We start from the raw sequence: 14,025 nt of genomic DNA, 5'->3' as shown, positions 1-14,025 counted from the left end.
TGCTTTAATTAACGTGATATGGAAAGTGTTACCGCTGAACATGATTGGTCGCGCTTCACACGTGGGGTCTCCATTACTGAACTACACCCGACGGGATGCGAAGGTCTCGTGAGTTGAGCAGTCAGCGGTGTACAACAACATGGGGTTAATCCGATGGCCGTCTCTGAAGCGGATTTCTGCGCCCGTTGTGCGCCCTAGGGATGATCTGGGAGAGATGTCCTCGTGGTTGAAAGGAAGCACTCGTCCATGATTGCAAACAATACGTTCTGTGAAAGTCTCCATAAGGTTTTGATCTATCCAAGCCCGTTGGCAAGCTATGGAAATGATTTTACATCTGGAATGTCTCCGATCATCACATCGGCCGTAGCCCACAGAGAATCGAATGCAAACACTCGCTCTCGTCCGTCTAAGGCCCCAAATGCCCGGTCCTGGAGACCTCACTGGCCTGCGAAATGGGCCGAACCTTAGCTCAATATCAATGGAAGTGAGTGATTACATAAACGGTGCTAAAGACATGATTTGAGTTCACTGTAGCCCAATTTCCTCTCTGACCTGCAATTTTTGTAACATCTCTCAAGTTGACCTTACAGTGTGTTCCGTTATGTCTCTCATAGTATTGCGTGTTGACGGTCTTTTGACTGGTGATTGCTGCCGATAAATAGTGACCATCCATTCAGCCAAGGTAAGCCTCACAGGCATCGCGAATGAGCCGTTAGCTGCCTTGCTGGATATCTGGGAGCAAGCATAGGAGGTTACTTGTTGCGTCGGATAGGGCTGTTGGGTTACCTATGTAGAGATTGATGGAGGGTGATGAGGAGGATTAGAGATTAAAAATGGCAAGAGGTCGCGGTGTTGATAGTAGAGCTGTTGAAGTAGCGCGTCATGCCTGCTCAATATCGGAAGGAAGTGTCTCCGGCATATCAAACGAGAAAGTGCCCAGCTCGTCAGTCCCTAAGAACATTTCGGCATAAGACTCGATGGTAAATTCGTCCGATGACTCAGTTGGGAAGCTGTTCAAATATTGAAATCCACCTATCCATATTTCGTCATTGTCTGGAGGTGTTTCTGGCTTGTTCATGGAGGGTAGTAGGTCGCTGGAAGAGCGTGGCTGAGACTCTTCTGATGCATGTTCTGATGGTGTGAACAGCACAGGATGGACCAAATTGGGGTTGGAAAAGTTGCTCGAAGATGAAGCACTATCGCCGAGCGACGTAGCAGGTGTTCGAAGGGCTGCGGTGTGCTGAGGTGGCACAGTACCCAAGAAGTGAGCTCGGCTCCATTGGCCACACAACTCATCGAGGCCCTCAACGAGAACCGTTCGAGCGAGCTGTTTGCGCGTGTCATTAGATATTGAATGATCTGCAATGCCGCTATTTAGAAGGTTCTCAATGATGCCCTCCTCATGCCCTCTGCAGTATTCACGAAAAGCTGAAATCTCAGTCTCTAATCCTGGATCAGGATGAGGCGAGCTTGGCCGTTCTAGCCCTGGGAAGACAATGTCCCATATCGCAAACCACTGTTGCTGTTCAGAAAGGTCCTTCTTGGACTTTTTGGAAAGAAGTTTGCTCTGGTCGGAGGTAATCCCTTCAAGCCGAGTTCCGGGGGTTGCAATCTGGCAGTGAAACCCCTGCGGCCGAGACATATGCTGTGTAAGGCTCCTATCGTTGGAAAAGGTGGCGAAGCAACGTCTACAATACGCAGTGGGAGTGTGCTTTCGTAAAAGGTGTTGTTTTACACGCGATATCCCGTTGAGCGTGTATTTGGCGCACGAAGAGTGCTTGCTTGGGCTCATCTTGTGAAATGGACAAGAGAATGGTTTGGATGACCCAAGTTTGGTTTTTTTGGGAGGCGGTGGCTGGCTCTTTTCCTCGTCAGAATCTGGCCCTTCGCTTCGAAGCCGTTTTCCCTTGACTTTCTTCGTCGTATTTTGGAAGAATGTGGCGTTCTGGTGCTGATTCAATAAGGTCGAGCTCTGATTGTTGCTATTGTTAGAGTCTCCACAAGCAAAGGAACGATATCCTGCTATGAGACTTGAAACCAAGATGTCAATGACTGGCCTTAGTTTGTCGTGCTCGTCCGGGAGATCAATTTCTCCTGATGAGTCTGACATTGAAAGTAAGTCGGAGTCTAGCGAAGAACTCGAGTACTCGGGTTCAAAACCGTTATTGAACTGTTCCGCTTTGCACGGAGACTCTTGCAACTCGCCACAATCTCGGGAAAGAATGTGAGTTTCCTGTAGGTTGAAGCTTCTGGCGCTACAATGGCTAGCTGGAAGAAAGTTAGATGACAAGCTCGAGAAGGGGGCAGGCGCAGCGTCTTGAAAGCCTACCTTCGCTTTCTGATTCTTCAGAAGTGCAGTAGTCGATGATGTGACGAAATTCCTTGAGGTTAGAGAGTCCCAAAGAAGCGCTTCGATGAACAGCCTTATCCTGGATGTAACATTCGCAGAGATCATGAGCCGTGGTGCTTCTGTGCCAAAGCAAGGTATCGCGCGTGCGCTTGAAGAGAGTGAGTGTTATCTGAATTCCTCGAATCCAGGTTCGGTTGTCGTGAGTGGTAATGGAATAGGCCCTTGCTAGTTTCCACAAACTTTCGCCAGGAATTTCAAGGCCAGGAGAATTCACAGTCCGTCGACGGATGGGAAATCCATATATGACAGACAGGCTATCCCCTAAGATACTATCAGAGGGGCCTTTGCCTTGAGACTCTGGAAGACCAGCGTGGCGAGTATCCAACTCGAATGACACTGCGTTGGCTCTCGTTTGACTCAGGAAACCTTGTGGGAGAGGCGCTTCACCGACGCGCTCAACGACTACCGGTGTGACCCGTTTCGGAGCTTCTGAGTTCGTAGAATGGATCGCTGCCACCATCCAAGCAAGCTGCTGACCACACTCTGCGACTACGTGTGCCAGCCCAGTGACAGTGACGACCCAATTTGCACTGCCCCACGTGACCATGATGCCAGTCTGGTCCGGCAAAATGAGACTGAATCGCTGACGAAGTTCTGGAACAACGGAGAAATAGCCGGAGGTCGAAATATTTTTGCAGTTGCCATCTATCATATCCTGGAATAGCTTAAGAATAGCCGGCCCAGTCGCAGGCCATGTCTGAAAGACGTAGGATTTGATCGAGATAGCCTGGGCTTTTTTGCCACAGCCTATCACAACCATAGAATCCGCCCAGACACTGTCCTTGTTCTCATCTTGCTTGATTTCGCAACAAGTTTGTTCTCGAGAAATCCAAAACTTAGCGACATGCACACGAGGCCCATGTTGACGGCTTATTCTCCCCGTCGGCAACTTCCGTAGAATGGTCTTTTGAACATCACCGTTGGTATAGGAGGCCTCTGAATGATCTCCCCATTCTAGAGATGAGAGGTTCCTGAGTTCCAAGACAAGTCTTCGGTAAGCTTCACTCTTAAGAACAATACTTTCGTAGGTTTTCTGGCCAATTTGAACGTCGGTGTCGTCCTCTTCGGAAGCCGATTCATCGGACTGGTTCTCCTCTTCTGAGCTTTGGGACTCGTCTTTGCCCGCTTCAAAGGTCAATGCTGTAGATCTGCCCTTGGAATTTGAATTCTCTGGACAATCTTCGCCGTTATTTTGAAGACGAGGGCCTTCTCCAAGTCCTATATGGCCTGAATCTGCTTCGTCTGGGAAGAAATGCGCGAAAGATGGGTCGGCGAACAGACTTTCTTCCATTCGGCGAGGGCTATGTCCCAAATCTACGTTCCACCTGTTGAACTTTTCATTGAGGGGCATGATCTCATGTCTGGGCTCGATGCGCCCCGGTTGATTGAGGTCGCATGACTCAGAGAAGATGGCTTCTATTCGATCGACAATTTTTCTGATGGCGTCTAGTTAGTCGGAGATGGCAGGAAGGTGATGAAAGAAAAAGATCAACATACTTATGATGTTGATGAATGAACAACATGATGTATCTATTTTCCTGCGTCGAAGCCTCCATACCGATTTGCATTGCAAATGCTTTCAAAAGTCTAGGTAAAACTTTGAGAACAGACGGCCAGCTATTTGCATCCAGATACTTGCCTATGCTGTGGAAGAGACTGTCCGAAAGATTGGAGACATGGCTTTCAACAGAGTTCAAGTGCCCCTCAGTTAGGATAGAGTATGAGGTTTGCGCATCCATATCACTGTACCACCCCACGCTTTCAGAAGATTGAGGGACACTGATACCAGGCTCTTCTCTTCGAGCATCCGTATGGCGGGAGGCGTAGCCAGAATCTGTGTTTCCATCTAATGTAGGAGCAGGCTTATCCATGAGGATAGAGTCGGTATTTCTCTCCAACGTAGTAGCAGGCTTCTGCATCAAAACAGAATCGATGTTTCCATCCAAACTAGGAGCGGGCTTTTGTATCAGAATGGAACCGATGTTCCTATCCAACGTAGAAGCAGACTCTTCCATCACGGCGACGTTTTCTGATTCCAACAATTCAGCGCTTAGTTCAAGTGTACACAGTATGTCGCCTACCTGAAAATGATTGCTGACCACAAACTTGGACAAAATGACGGCCTGATTCTAAACTCGAGCAGAAATCATGACTCACAAGGTCAATATTGCCAGTCCAGCCAATATCGTTGGCCCAGTCGACATCGCAGCTGCATGGTGGACCAGCATCACAGATTTCGTGCCAGAGATAGGTGCCTTCCCCAAAAGTCACCAGGACTAAAGACTTTTGAGATCCATGTAAGACAACATGATACCCCGAATCTTCCAAGGAGACTCCTCCTCCAATCGTATCGAATAGCATTGCCGAAGTTATCTCAAGACCCGAATACTCTGCTGGCCGTTGAGAAATCGGGTAGCCGGATGTGACAGAAAAGTCACTTCCGAGTATTCGAGACCACAATTGTCGTTCTTGTACCGATGCGCCTCTGGATGTCTCTTTTGTGATGATTGTTCCATTGGGACAACATCGTCGATATTTGTGGCTTTAGACATAGCATAAAGCCAGGCGAGCTGGTCACCACAATTCACAATTGTTATGAGTGGCCCGCGCACTCGGAAAATTACATTTCTACCTTTCGTTGAAATGAAAACTTCCGTCCCGTCCGACAACTCGGCTAATAGACATCACATGAGCGTATGATATGGTAGCTAACATGTTGGGCACTCACCGACGCGAATTTCCTTCGTCACCTTTTCCGATGGACATGAGCTTTTGAGTTGCGAGAAGATCGTGGTATTACAACTTGATTGCCATGTCTGTAAGATGTAATCATCGACTGACACCGCTTCAGCGTCATCGCTAGAGCGCGTTATGACTATTGAAGGAAAGAGTTTGTTCAAAGGTCTCTCTGGCCTTGTATTGTCCCACAGGCGCCAGTCAAGGAAGCAAAACAAGGCCTCACCATGACTCTTGAGCTGGGATCTGTAGGGGGTTATAGCTGGAACGAGATGGTCGAATACTGCTTCGCGGAAAGTCCTGCTTGGTGTGACTCTCATAAGCGTAGAGCGACTTTCCCGAATGCTGGCGATTAGCCACATGAATGAGTTGCTCTCGGCAATGGTTCTGTTGAAGTCTGCCAATTCAGGAATTGGTGAGTCGTCTTCATGTGAGTAGTTCGGAATGGGCGGAAGGTTTTCTCGAGATACAATGCCCCATGAAGTCAACTTCTCTTTGAAGGACGAGCTTCCATGACGATCATCGGAAAGCCAGTCCTCCCATACATCCACGTACTGCTCCATGCTTTTTTCATGCAGTCGAATAATAGCGCGGAGAAGTTCAAAGTAAGTCGCGATAGATCTGGGTACCTTTAGTTTTCCACCTAAAATATCCAAATGAATGATAGAAGCTTACAAGTGACATTTGTGAACGAAACAAAAGATATCCTGATTGGCCTCATCTGAAGACTCAAGGCCGATTCTGACGGCGAAGCGCCGTATCACGTCTGAGAGCCATGCTCTGTCTCTGATCTCCACGCTACCAATCCGAGTGTGAATGAGGAGACACAGTTCAGATATAAAGCGTGAGCCTTTTGCTGTTGCACCAGAGACCGTTTGTGGGCATGTTCGCGTGGCACCTGATCTGTTGAATTCGATTGCGGTAGATTGTCGAGCGAGGGTGGAATCTGCCTGTTGTGATGACAGCGTGGTGGTCGCATCACTGCATGCTACTTCTGAAGGATTATCATGTTTATTGCCACCTCTTTCAACTTCTTGGTTCGAGGAGGCAAGATACTGCATCTCTTGATTGATGTCAAGATTAGTAGCAGGGCTGAATAAATTGAGTAGAGTTCCTCCGTCTGGCAGTGCATCGTCGGCAATAATCATGTCTGGATTGTCAAGAGCTGACATTTTGACCGAGATACAGGCTATCTCTAATCAGCCTTTAGTCTTAGGCAACCCCATGTAGAAGCCCAGGCGGCCGGTGAAGAAACGAAACAATAGCTTTTGGCTGGGCTAACGGAGCGTGCCAACTTCTGCCATGGGACTCAGTACGTCAGTGCAGATTGCTGAGACTTTACTGACTAGACAGAGGAGGTGATACCTCAACACCAAGTCATGGTATACCTCGACTCAAAGATGAAAGGCAAAACTCGAGGAGCGTTCGAAGGTCTACGGGTGAGACAGCTTGAAGTAGAAAGGCGTACTTAGAAGCGGTGCGTGAGAATTATGAAGGTTGTTGCTGGTGTTGAAAACTGAATGTTGGGAATTTCAAAATCAGGCTGGGAAGTTCGTCATGCAACCGCACGACACCCTGGACTTTGCATGCCAAGTCGTCGCTCATCGCACCGACGTGCTTTTGCACCTGATTCGCTCACGGGTCACCGAAATGGAGCAAGAGATTTCAAACCAACCAATGAGGCCACATTTCGGAAACACCAGTCTCCAGACCCCAGATTCTTCTTCATCTTCCCGCGACACGAGATGCCGACGAAGGTAAGGTAGAATTAGTTGCTTCTGCTGGCGCAATTATTTGATAACGACCAAGTTCCCCCTCTAAAAGGGTTGCTTTGAAGCTTTGGGTCATTGAAGATGACTCAAGGGATTTACGCGCGGGTATGCCAAGGTCACTAATTATGTCGTGAATGCCGTGAGAAATTGAAAGATCAATACTGAACGGGCTACCAAAAGGGTGTCATAGTGAGCATCTGCGATATAGGGCCAACAGACCTTCAAGTTTCCCTGGGGGCCCTACACCAGGTTTGAAGCACCAGGAAGAAAGGCCACATTCTACGGTCTGCGAAGAGTAGCTTGATGTCAGCCTACAAGGAACATAAAACCTCACGCCTCATGCCATGCTAATGAATCAGTCGCATCCCGCTTTCGTTCACAATCTATGAGAATTCCCGGCAATTCAGGCCGTCGCTACATAATGCGTTCTGCGATGGTGCTCATTGAAGCAAGCAGCCTGTTCGAACCAATACGGTTGCGAACCAGGGCCGACGACTGTGGCCATGCATGTACGTTTGGTCCGAAGATCTTTCCGATGATCGAACCAATGGCTCGTGCTCCGATTGCATGGAAACTGTTTCCGATCGAAGCTAGTAACTTCAGATATTGGAGATGAGGCGGGAAAAAACATCAAGTCAACTACTGCACTTCCGTAGCTCATCGATATCTGGTTTCTGTTAGATGTGGCTGGCGGGCTTAAGCTCAAACGCCACATTTCTCAGCCATTCCAGCAGCTTCTGGCTCCGTTGTGCAATATGGCTCCCTAGAATCGGATTGAAGAAATGCCCGTTGTGTTGAAGAAGTTCCTACCCCACCCGAAGGACTTCACAGTGAAGGAAAAAGAGCCGCTTGTTGTACATTGTGCTAAAATATTTCAACTGATGGTCGACACATCATTGAATTCATCAGTCCCTTGTGACATCTCATTCCGGGCTTGTAATATTCTCGCCCAGACACATTTGCGATGAGGCAACACTCAGCTAAACACTGGCGTCAATGTGCCAGAAGCATAGACGTTGAGATCAAGTGGTAATGGGAGCAGAGTTGCGTGATGGGGTTTAAGGCAGTTAATGCTCTGAACAAAGAACTCAGTACCTGGGGCAGCAGAAAGGCTTCTCGCTAAACAAGTGGGAGCCATCAAGAAATCAATCCAAATAAAGTATTTGTTGGCTTGGTAATAAATTGTTGAGGGTCCGTTGAGGGGCCTGTTCCTTCTCGATTCAGAAAATATTGAATGTCTAATTGATGCCTAGATATGCAAGCCACTTTTGATCCTTGCGCTCGGCATCGACTTCAGTTTTCACAGTCATCTAGATATAAATTGCCTGTCGCAGTTCTCTTGTAGCAGAAGTCATCACTCAACCCGGTCGATATCCTCTCCCTACACCACTTGCACGCCTACAATGCATTCTTCAATCCTGGCAGTCCTTCTTTTTATTTTCCTTGTCAACGCTGCGAGCACACCGCCAGACGCTCGATGCGGTAAAAAGTTCGGAAAAACATGCCTGAGCAGCACGTCTGGCTCATGTTGCTCACAGGATGGCTGGTGGTGAGTAAGGCTGCATGTTTACATCTCCCGTTCAACGCTTACCCCAGACCATAGCGGGAGCACATTTCACTACTGCAATATAGGATGTCAACCTGAGTATGGAAAATGCAAAGAGAGGCGTTCCTTGCCCTATATCTCGTCTTCATCTACTCGTACTTCCCCGACTTCCACGCGCTCATCTTCGACTTCTACAACGACCTCGCTGAGTTCTACTCCCACACCTGCGGCTTCATCTCGTTCTCCAACGCCGTCTACCACGCACAAAGTCTCCCAGGACGGTCGGTGTGGTGCCAGCTTCGGGGGGCAAACATGCTTGGGAAGCGACTGGGGAGCCTGCTGTAGTTCATACAACCATGTAAGTCCTCCTGTGAAATGTAACCTCAATGGCCTTGTTCTAATGTATCCCTTGATCAGTGTGGCAACAAAATCGACCATTGCAGCCCTGCTTCGTGCCAAGCGAAGTACGGTCGGTGCATCAAACCCTCCATGTAAACAAGCAGATTATCATCATCCTCATCCTCATTGAGGATTGCGCCATCTACAAGCCGAACAGGGACAATATCTGCCACAAGCCTTGCGGCCTAACGACCTTGAAATCTCCTTCAACGTCCTCAATTAGGTGCTTGATTATCATCTAGTCAGACCTCTAGGTCTCATTCTTCATCGACAACGACCCTATCAGCAACGCAGGGTTCTCCTCAATGCTCTTCTTCCGCCTCATCATCTAAATCATCCATCTCGTCGTTTTTCTTTTTGTCTTTTCCGAGCAAACCTTCCACAATAGCAGCATCGCCCTTTAACCAGAGCTCTGCCTGTTCGTTCAGTGCGACATCTGATGTCGCCTCCGTCATATCTTCTACCGTATCAACAATGTTGACACCTACCCCAAGCCCTTCCCCAGGGAGAGTGAATATTAGCTACGAGCATGGGCTGTCTGCATCGCAACTTCAGGGCTCTGGCGGTACCGATGCCGTTGCGAGTGGCGTCAAAGAGGGAGGAAGTCGTGCAGAAACACGTCTTCCACACATTTGGAGTCGAGGCAGGTGATTCATCGACACATGACAGGTCTTTGATGTCATCCTTCACACGGCGTATCACGGTGACGGTGGTGCGGTAAATTGTAATCAGGGCGACTGGATGAGTCCGCCCGATCTCCGGCGTGGCTAGGATTTAAACAAATAGAGAAGAGAGCAATGATTCGATTCCATAACTTGGTGTTTATGCATTCATTCAGAAGCGCTGAACGATCTATGCCCTATGCCTGTCTAATCTTTGCCACCCAGATTTCATCTGGTGTACCTATACTCTAGATCGGACGCCGCTGAAAACAACGATAGAAGGTCGATTTCCATCCGCAAATCATTTTTCTACTCCTTCACAGCGTAAGTTCTACGGTACGCCTCATCAATTTCCTTGAGATAGTATGTGCCCGGGGCCATGTTCTCAATGCTGCCACTGGGCTCAAAGCTTTTGGCGCCGTAAGCCTTCAATCTGAAGGCGCAAGCCTGGTTGTATGCGGTCAGCAAATGCTTGAAATCATAGTACCCGACATGGTTGATTACCTCTTCATATTCCTCGGGAGTCGAGATCTTGCGCTGACTCAATCGGTCCATGATATCAATCTTTTGGACCAGCTGGGTAAGATCACCTGTGACCTTCAGCGCGAACAGAGTACTGGCGATTCCGCTGCCGTACTGATAGGGATGAAAATTAGTACATAAAGAGACTTTGAGAGCCCAAAACCCGAATGAGCACTTACACTGAACATGCCAATCGTCTTCCCCACTGAGTCCTTCAGGTCGATGTTACTTATCAAGCTGATAAGGGAGCAGTAAAGACTGCCTGTGTACATATTGCCGCATTGTGTGGGGGCGGCAATGCAAGGCTCGACTCGCGACTTGAAACGATCCTTGGACAAGGTGACAAAAAGCTTCTCCAGCTCCTTGCTCTTCAGGGAGTCCTCATAGCTGAGCTCGCGGAGCTCGGCGGGGACCTTCCCCCAGGTGTCCTCGTCACCACCCTGCTTGTAGTCGTTGTACAGCAGACGTCCGTAAGACTTGCTGACAAGCTTGCAGTTGGGGGTGTGGAAAGCCATGTAGTCAAAGATGTCCAATAGGCTCCGAGTGTCAGTCTTGGGGCCGTGACCATTCGCCTTCACGTTGGCCTCCTCGACTCTCTCCCGAAGACGGTTGTAGCAGCCATCTAGCGCGGAGGTGTAGCATCGGAGAGACTCATGCCCGTTGACTACGGGGAACTCTGCCTTTAGATCGGGCTTGTAGAAATCATAGGCATGTGTCATGAAGGTGCCCTTGAGCGCTGGATCAAGTGAGAGTACCGCGTCGGGGCCCACCAGCATGGCGACACAGCCGGCGCCGCCAGTCGGCCGGGAAGAGGCTTCCTTGTAGAGAGCAATGTCCGAGGCGACCACGATTGCGTCGCGGCCGTCCCATGAGCGAGACTCGACCCAGTTGACGGCATTGAAAAGAGCACTCGTGCCTCCGTAACACGCATTGATTGTGTCGATACCCTCCAGGCTCGTGTTACCGGCAGGCTCGAAGAGCTGGGTAAGCACAGTCTTGATAGATTTGGCCTTGTCAATGAGGGACTCTGTGCCGACTTCTAAACGACCGATGGACTTGGGGTCGATGTTGTACTTCTTCAGGAGAGAGGACACTGCCGTAAGAGCAAGGGAAGTAGCATCTTAGGTCGGTATGTCAGTAGGTTATGGACATACGGAGCGCCACTGCGTAATCGCGCTTCCGCCAGAGACAGCTTGGTTGTCGCATCACAAGCACTTACCTTCACGATCATTGCAGAAGTTCATGTAATTGAGACCCAAGCCAATGGTGTACTTTCCAGCTGAAACACCCTGATGTTGTTCGAAGAGCGACTGGTCTAAGGCCTGACAATGTATATCAGTTGCTGGACCAGGACGAGTATGACGCTGCGGAGAGCCGCTATGAAGTCACCAACCTGGCCGGGGACATAGATCTCCATGGCCTTGATGCCAACATTATTAGGATACGCCATAGCGAATGTTACAATTGGGAAGTGAATCAAATGACGGCGTGAGTATTTGATGGCGAGAAGTGAGTAGGTTAAGGGGAGGACCGAATAAAAGGCAGTGCTTTCTAGTAATGCTAATGTGGGAGAAACTGTTATCAAAAAGAAGATATATCTGAGAAACACCTGTGAGGCTGTGCAAGAATGTCGGTCTCAAACGGGATTGCTGCCAACCCCGCGCGATCCTTGACAAGCTGAGGGCCAGACCAGGCACCAGGGTCCTTTTGCTTACACCCCTGTCAAAACGTAACACAGAAGCTCGCACCAGGGGATAAGCATCAGAAGTCCCTTACGTATCCATCGTATGTGCATCGCGAGTGGGGCTTGTTTGCTTCTGAAGCGAAAGGAAGCGGCACAGCGAATCTCTTTTGGGAATTGTCGGTCGTAGTGCCCGACGGGGTCAGCCGGCACGCCATTCCGAGGAGGTCCTCCTAATTCACTATCTGTAAGACAGCATCTGTCACTTGCATGCGCATTTGGGGCTAGTCACACAGATTCGGAAGTTAACCACCAACGCATGCTCACTGCATAGGAGCAGGAGCTACGCTGTAGCAAACACAAAGGTCCACAGGGGAGTTATGTTTTCTGGAAGTTTAACATTTTCAACCAAGCAGCGTGCCGTGAAACAGGCCAAACAGTTTATGCGATTGGCCAATGGTAAAAACAAATCAGTCTCAATAATATTGGGCCAGTGACTCGATACCAGAGGGAAGGACTCGCATGCATTTCGTTTTACGTTGGGTAATCGCGTTGTCACAGCTGTGGCGGCCAGACCAACCCAGGACCCTTGCTGGGGACTTGGAAGCACTCTGAGCACGTGAATGAATCTTATCTGTATTTATAAAGTAATCCGCGTTCAGAACCATTGCTGGTGAATCTGGTGATTTCTATGCCTTCAGAAACTTAATGGTCTTCCCGTCTCTTTGACGAAGAAAACTTTGTCCCATGGTGATGGCCAAATTACCGCGTGGTAGAAGGGGCTTCAAACCCCCCCCGTAATCTAATCCGGTTTCTTCTAGCATACGGTTAAGGATGGAATCAAGATCCTCAAGCTCGTCTCGTGTATCGACTGGGTTGAGTTGGAACCTCAGATCATCTTGTCCTATCTCCCATGAAGCCACTTCTCCTTCCTGAATACAGCCCTCGTGTGTCTCCGCGTAGTGCTCAGGGATGGCTAGATCAACACTGGTGGTGGGACCTGGTACAGATGTGGATCCCATCGACATTTGTTCGTCAAAGGATGAAGGTTCGATTACTGCTTGCGCATGGGCTAGTGTCGTGAGACCTTGACACTGCCGCGGTGCGCTTAGCATTGGCTGACGCTGGGACTGGCTTCGACGGTCAGATGCTGTGGACGGCGTCCTCAGGGCGACTCCTCTATCTGTAGACAGTGCAGAAAACGTTTCTGCGTACGACACATCTTGGGTGTGGCTTGGGGGTTTTGGAATGTGAGTTTGCTGTGAGGCTCCTGGCGTTACACCCGAGAACAGGCGTACACATGATTCTTCTATCATTAGCTGAACAGCCTGGCCCATGGCTTCTCGGAGTAATTCACTTTGCCCGTTCGTACAAAGTTGGTGAAGCGCCCCATTTCGTTCAAGCTCTTGTAGAATGATCGATGGTCCATTTGCTCCCACGTAATCGCACAATGACTTGACTTGCTTGGAAAGTGCGGGGTCCAAATAGGGGGATCTTGGGTGCGGATATCCAGGGAAAAGAATGTCCCACATAACAAACCATCTCTCTGCCTGTCCCAGGCTTTTGTTTGACTTTCTGGACAGTTCCAGGGCCTTAAATTCTGAGTAACCTTCTAGTGGTGATATCTCCTGGTATGGCGGGGCTTGTTGGCAGCTATATGAGTTTCGAGGTGTGTGATCCTGTAGGCCCTTTTTGGTCGGGAAGAGGGCTAAGCAGATTCTGCATGAAAATGGCCGTTTATGCGCCCTGCTCAAATGCTGTTTAACATCTCCAATCCTTCTGAGTGTCAAAGACAAGCAGGATTCATATCTTTCAGGGGCAACTTTGAAGAATGGACAGGCAAAACAGTTTGATGGAGGCGATTCCGGACGCGACGAATGCACAGGTCGTTTCATGGGTTTTTCATCGTCGGAGTTTGGATTGTCGTTCGAACCCCATTTTCGTTTCAAGTTCCCTTGAGATGAAAATGCGGTCGACGATGAACTTGAAAATGCGGCAAGCCGGCTCGTATTGTTTTCACTTGGACTCGTGAATTCTTGCCCTCCAGCAACAGACTGAAAACCTGAAAGAAGACGGGAAATTGCGATGGGAAGAACATCTCGTATGGGACTACCGTTCAAACGAGACTGAGGTGTTGCTGATACGATAGATGGTGGAAGCCAGTCGGAGTCAAACGAGGAATCTGTCACCTCTCCTGAACTTGTACTTTTGAAAGTTTGTTGGCGCTGATCAGGTACAGGCGAGTACCGACTTGAGTCATCAATGTCTTCGACGGCCATGTTTGAATGCCTGTCCTC

At 49.1% G+C, this 14,025-nt stretch overlaps 1 protein-coding gene across 1 annotated transcript; it reads right to left on the bottom strand.

The window, feature by feature from the left end:
* Positions 1 to 9,834: 9,834 nt before the first annotated feature.
* On the bottom strand, positions 9,835 to 11,497 carry ERG13 (Hydroxymethylglutaryl-CoA synthase; the record flags this gene model as incomplete). Its single annotated transcript, XM_032030773.1, has 5 exons — positions 9,835 to 9,972; positions 10,030 to 10,161; positions 10,227 to 11,167; positions 11,267 to 11,369; positions 11,441 to 11,497. The coding sequence occupies 5 exons, from the start codon at positions 11,495 to 11,497 to the stop codon at positions 9,835 to 9,837; spliced, it is 1,371 nt and encodes a 456-aa protein (XP_031889708.1).
* Positions 11,498 to 14,025: the final 2,528 nt, after the last annotated feature.

This window comes from Colletotrichum fructicola, assembly GCF_000319635.2.
Source record: "Colletotrichum fructicola Nara gc5 chromosome Unknown KSG_Nara_v1_contig07, whole genome shotgun sequence".
NCBI classification, from domain to species: Eukaryota; Fungi; Ascomycota; class Sordariomycetes; order Glomerellales; family Glomerellaceae; genus Colletotrichum; species Colletotrichum fructicola.
This window is presented reverse-complemented; position numbering and strand designations above follow the sequence as displayed.